General features: G+C 42.9%; 1 protein-coding gene across 1 annotated transcript; it reads left to right on the top strand.

Annotated features, from left to right (window-relative positions):
* The first annotated feature begins 223 nt into the window (after window positions 1-223).
* Window positions 224-4,711, top strand: LOC4327757 (cation transporter HKT8-like). Its single transcript, NM_001401720.1, has 3 exons — window positions 224-1,625; window positions 3,273-3,503; window positions 4,181-4,711. The coding sequence occupies exons 1-3, from the start codon at window positions 391-393 to the stop codon at window positions 4,377-4,379; spliced, it is 1,665 nt and encodes a 554-aa protein (NP_001388649.1). The 5' UTR covers window positions 224-390; the 3' UTR covers window positions 4,380-4,711.
* Window positions 4,712-6,193: the final 1,482 nt, after the last annotated feature.

Raw genomic sequence — 6,193 nt, 5'->3', positions numbered from 1 at the left:
TTTCATATATGTGCTACTAGATACTGTTGACGTCGACGCAGACACTTGTAGCATTAGATTTCATTGTTTTGTCCATAAATATGAAGTCCTATTTGTTGAACTTGATCTCAAATTTACATCATATAATATATATGTGCCACGAGTGCCCTTGGTGCAATAGCTTTCTGAATGATTGCACTGAGCACAATCCAAAGATAAGTATAAAAAAATCGATATACCTCCTGCTGTTGCTCTTGTTCACTTGTGCTCACAGCACCTGGTAACCCCACATACAGTGATCACACAACAAACAATATCTGTTGTTTGTGTATAAATAGCCCTAACATGGCTTCCTAATTCCTATAAACAACAAGTGTGAGAAAACCCAAGAACGAAACACATAGGAGAGAAATGAGTTCTCTGGATGCCACTACTCCTAGATATGACGAGTTTAAAAGGATCTACCACCTTTTCCTTTTCCATGCACACCCATTCTGGCTCCAACTGCTGTACTTCCTCTTCATCTCCCTCTTGGGTTTCTTGATGCTGAAAGCTCTGCCGATGAAGACCAGCATGGTGCCGAGGCCCATGGACTTGGACCTGATCTTCACGTCGGTGTCGGCGACGACGGTGTCGAGCATGGTCGCCGTCGAGATGGAGTCCTTCTCCAACTCCCAGCTCCTCCTCATCACCCTCCTCATGCTGCTTGGTGGTGAGGTCTTCACCAGCATCCTTGGCCTCTACTTCACCAACGCCAAGTACTCCTCCAAGATGATAGCAACCTTACCTGATGATGACGACCATGGTGGCAGTGGCAAACCACCACCACCAACGACGTCACCTTCGTCTACCCTAGTGGAGCTCGAGCTCGCTCCTCCCATGGACGTCGTCGTCGTCAACCCTACCACCACTGCGACGACGCACGACGAGGTAGAGCTAGGGTTAGGACGTCGGAACAAGCGCGGCTGCACCTGCACTACTACTCACACGTCGTCGTCATCATCGGCATCGAAGACGACGACGACGAGGCTACTGATGTTCGTGGTGATGGGGTACCACGCGGTGGTGCACGTCGCCGGGTACACGGCCATCGTCGTGTACCTCAGCGCCGTCGGCGGCGCGGGGGCGGTGGTCGCCGGGAAGGGGATCAGCGCGCACACGTTCGCCATCTTCACCGTCGTCTCGACGTTCGCCAACTGCGGGTTCGTGCCGACGAACGAAGGGATGGTGTCGTTCAGGTCGTTCCCGGGGCTCCTCCTCCTCGTCATGCCGCACGTCCTCCTCGGGAACACGCTCTTCCCGGTCTTCCTCAGGCTGGCCATCGCCGCGCTCGAGAGGGTCACCGGGTGGCCGGAGCTCGGCGAGCTCCTGATCCGGCGGCGGAGGGGCGGCGGCGAGGGCTACCACCACCTGTTGCCGAGCTCGCGCACGCGGTTCCTGGCCCTCACCGTGGCCGTGCTCGTGGTGGCGCAGCTGGCGCTCTTCTGCGCCATGGAGTGGGGCTCCGACGGGCTGCGGGGGCTCACCGCGGGCCAGAAGCTCGTCGGCGCGCTCTTCATGGCGGTCAACTCGAGGCACTCCGGTGAGATGGTGCTCGACCTCTCCACCGTGTCGTCGGCCGTCGTCGTGCTCTACGTGGTGATGATGTATGTATATTTGTCCTCCTCAATTATTATATTTTTGACAGGCCCTCCTTAATATATTAATTACTATCACATGCATGTGTGCACACGTAAAAACTAAATAAATTACCATATCATACATGTGGGTACTTAATTTAGTACTCTGGCCTGGGACATATTTTAAATCCTATTGGACATCTCCTTTCAATTTTTTTTTTGAAACAAAGTAAAAACGCAGGCGCTTATAACGCGTGCACACTCACCCTTATGAATACAAATCTTACCCCTATAAGTACCTTCGAAAGACTGAGCTGACATATCTTGAGATTGACGAAGTCATCACGGGTATCTCACTGTCAACAAGTACATCACTACCTACCACTAAAAGAATAATTAGCCATAAATACAAGCACCCGTGTCAAATTTATTATTTGAATCTTTCATTCTAATTATATGCGATCAAAATAGTTATGAAAAATTCTACTTTATATGGGGGTGCAGGGTCTCGAGGCATCTAAATAGTTATGAAAAAATCTATAAAAATATAAGAGATATATGGTCTTCGATGCTGTGGCACAAGTGGACTAGTGGTTGTCATTTTACGCGCTCAAAATGTAACCGAACGAGGCGCCGTCATGGATCACTATCAAAAGCAGCTTAGTACCGAATTAACATATGTGGCTACAAATGCTAATCAGCTAAATGATAGGAAAGATTGATTGCTACTGATAGACATGGATTGACGCTTTCAGTTTGTTGGAGCCCTTGATTTGGCACTTTCACGACGATAATCCGCAAGGATAATTCTCCAAGTCATATTTTGCAACAAAATACAACTACATCTAGTTTAATTTCCTCTAAGTTAGTAAGTTGTGACTGCAAATTAACAAGTGTATTGATGTCCGAAACCTAGCTAGATGAAGGTTATGTACATTGGATAGGGATCGAAAGAAAATAGACAGAAACAGAGAACGATAAGTCAACTGCAAGCACATACTCCCTTCATACTCATAAAGGAAGTCGTTTAAGACAATGTTTAAGTCAAACCTTGAGATTATAAATCATAAATAACTCTCAAGTTGTTGAGTTTGAAAATGTAAAAATTATATGAATAAATTTGTCTTGAAAAATACTTTCATAAAAGTATACATATATCACTTTTCAATGAATATTTTTATAGAAAGAAGAAGTCAAAGTTGTATTTTGGAGACCGTGTCGATGTCCTAAACGACTTTCTTTATGAGGATGGAGGGAGTATATATACTCTGTACTTAAGTATACGATAATGTTATCTTTGTTCAGTGAAACTTTTGGAACTTTGATTGTTACTAGCTATCAAAATGTTTAGTTTGAGAATATAAAAATTATTAATATTATAATTTTGTTAGATATTATCGTTATGTTTTAATAAAACAACGGTGGTCAAAGTAGTACACACCAAACACCGAATGAAGTCAACATCGGTGTGTGTATATATATACGCGGAGGTAGTACATGGTACAACTTTTGAATTAAACTCCCGAAAAACATATGTTCTCATGCATGCTTTTGTATACAGATATGATATAGCTCTAAATTAATAACTTGCATGACGGAAATTGAACATATTTGCTACACTGAATTATACTGCGTGAACCTTAATTTGCTTATATATTCTCATGCTTGCTGCAGGTACCTGCCACCTTACACCACTTTCGTACCTGTCCAAGACAAACACCAGCAAACGGGAGCACAGTCCGGGCAGGAGGGCAGCAGCAGCAGCAGCATATGGCAGAAGCTGCTCATGTCGCCGCTCTCGTGCCTAGCCATCTTCATCGTCGTCATCTGCATCACGGAGCGGCGGCAAATCGCCGACGACCCCATCAACTACAGCGTCCTCAACATCGTCGTCGAGGTTATCAGGTACGCATAGTGGTGGTCTAACCTTAATTTTAACTGCTGGCAAGTGCCAAAAAATTACTCTCTCCATCTCTAAATATTTGACGCCGTTGACTTTTTAAAACATTTTGACCGTTCGTCTTATCAAAATTTTTAAGTAATTATTAATTCTTTTCCTATCATTTGATTTATTACTAAATATATTTTTATGTATACATATAATTTTACATATTTCTCAAAAGTTTTTGAATAAGACGAACGGTTAAACATGTTTAAAAAAGTCAACAACGTCAAATATTTAGGGACAGAGAGTATATTTCCCCCTTGAGGGTACATACATTTCTCCTCGTTTTTATATGTCATCCCAAAAATTACAAAAGAAAATCTAAAAGTTATTGATAAAATGGACATGTGATATATTACTACACTAATATATACACGTTCAAATATAACTTGAACACATGTTAGAAAAACACAATAAATTTAACTATAAATGGCATGTTCAATTCGCAATTAAATTTAATATTTTATTTCTGTTTGAACAAATTGAATATCATATATTTAAAAAGAGATTAATTAATGATTTTTTAAACGAATGGATAAAATAAGAGAAAGTGAGGAAAATCCACATCCACGGAGATAATATATATAACTAGAACCATCGTGTAAACTAACTATATGTTACATACTCCTGGATGCAGTGCGTATGGCAATGTGGGGTTCAGCACGGGGTACAGCTGCGCGAGGCAGGTGAGGCCCGACGGCAGCTGCAGAGACCTGTGGGTTGGCTTCTCAGGGAAGTGGAGCAAACAAGGGAAGCTCACTCTCATGGCCGTCATGTTCTACGGCAGGCTCAAGAAGTTCAGCCTGCACGGTGGTCAGGCATGGAAGATAGAATAACGCCTAACTGCAAGCACCCATGCATGCATGACAACTTCGTTACTAATTAATGGGGCATTTCAGCCGGCCGCCGTACTAGACTACAAGAGATCGATCGATAGGTCTCCCCTCCTAAAACTCCTCCTTAATCTGATCTCCACGAGTTCTTGATCAGGGTTACTTATATATTATAAAGGAATGATCAGATAAATATATGTCTATATCAGGATCTGGTCGATCTCTAGATATCTGTCTTTTTTTTTTTTGGGTAATGCATGTAAGCAAGTAGCAATTGCTAGACATATATATGTGTTAGCTTACGAGAGTATATACTGGCGCTTGAGTCGTGATGATGTGTTTTTTCCTCACCATATAGACCACAAAGGACATGCTAGTTTTCTTTTCTCCACTACTACTCCCTCCGTTTCTAAATATTTGACACAGTTTATTTTTAACACATATTTGACCGTTCGTCTTATTAAAAAACTTTTGTGAAATATGTAAAACTATATGTATACATATAAGTATATTTAACAATAAATCAAATGATAGGAAAAGAATTAACAATTACTTAATTTTTTTTATAAGATGAACAGATAAACATATTTAAAAAAGTCAACAGCATCAAATATTTAGAAATGAAGGAAGCATATAGAAACGTAATTGTCCTCCATATCTCTCAAGTTGCATGCAACCACATATCCTCGAGAAAATCTCTATTACTATAAAATCACTTCTTCTCCCTCTCCCTCACGTTGCATGCAACCACAACATCCCCAAGAAAATCAGAAAAACTGTAGGATCGAATCACAAGAACTAAGCCAACCAGAAGGGGTGAATGGTTGAGATACCCAAAAACCAAAAACTTTTAGCGGAAATAAAAGTTACCCTCGAAATCGATGAATCGCGGTCTGACCGAGATAGTTGTGCCGGTCTGACCGTCTGAAAGCCACCGGTCTGACCGAGATTGGAACTCCGGTCTGATCGCCTGATCAGCTGCCGCTTGCTGTCGCCGCCGCCGGTCTGACCGCCGCTGAGATGCCGGTTAGACCGCCGAAACCCGGTGAAACACAAATCGAAGAACTCTCAAAGTAGATGACAACTTTATTACTTCTATCTGTGTTTACAAAGTGCACCAACATCACTCCTTACAAAAATCTCGACTAAACTTGAAACCCTAACTAAACTAGCTCTCAAAAGCTATACAAAAGCGATACCGGGAAGCCTCACGCTCCCCCTCTATTTATACATGAGGTAGGCAGCCTAAAGCCACGAACTAAACTCATACTAAGAGTCCTAAACACCTTAGGAAACCCTCTAGTACAAGACACAAACTTTACATAACCAATTGTACCAAATTTAGACTCCTTCCAAATTCGACTTCGCATCCCATACGCACACAATACCTTCATCGTATGCCATATGGAATCTTCACCAACCACGTGCATCAACTCTAGCCTTAGTATCCCGCATGATATTTGACCACCACGGACATCGTCTTACCACCAAGCCGACTCCCGGTCCATCACCGCAAATACTCTCCCGAGGTATCGAGTCACCTACATATGAAATAAACAAAGAAACCATATTCCGAGACCAAGCTATCCCCAACTTGACTCATTGTTAGCAAACAACAGTATTACATACGTATAGTATCCATCTAGAAGCCATAACCATGAAACAATCACGGATATCCAAAGAAACAACCCGAAACCGAAACCGACACAGCGTCGGCCAGTCAGACCGCGGGCCGGCCGGTCTGACCGCACACATAACACCGGTCTGACCGGCAACCTCCGCCCGGTCGGACCGGACACATAAAATAACAGAATCCG

This window comes from Oryza sativa, chromosome 1 (genome assembly GCF_034140825.1).
Source record: "Oryza sativa Japonica Group chromosome 1, ASM3414082v1".
NCBI classification, from domain to species: domain Eukaryota; kingdom Viridiplantae; phylum Streptophyta; class Magnoliopsida; order Poales; family Poaceae; genus Oryza; species Oryza sativa.
This window is presented reverse-complemented; position numbering and strand designations above follow the sequence as displayed.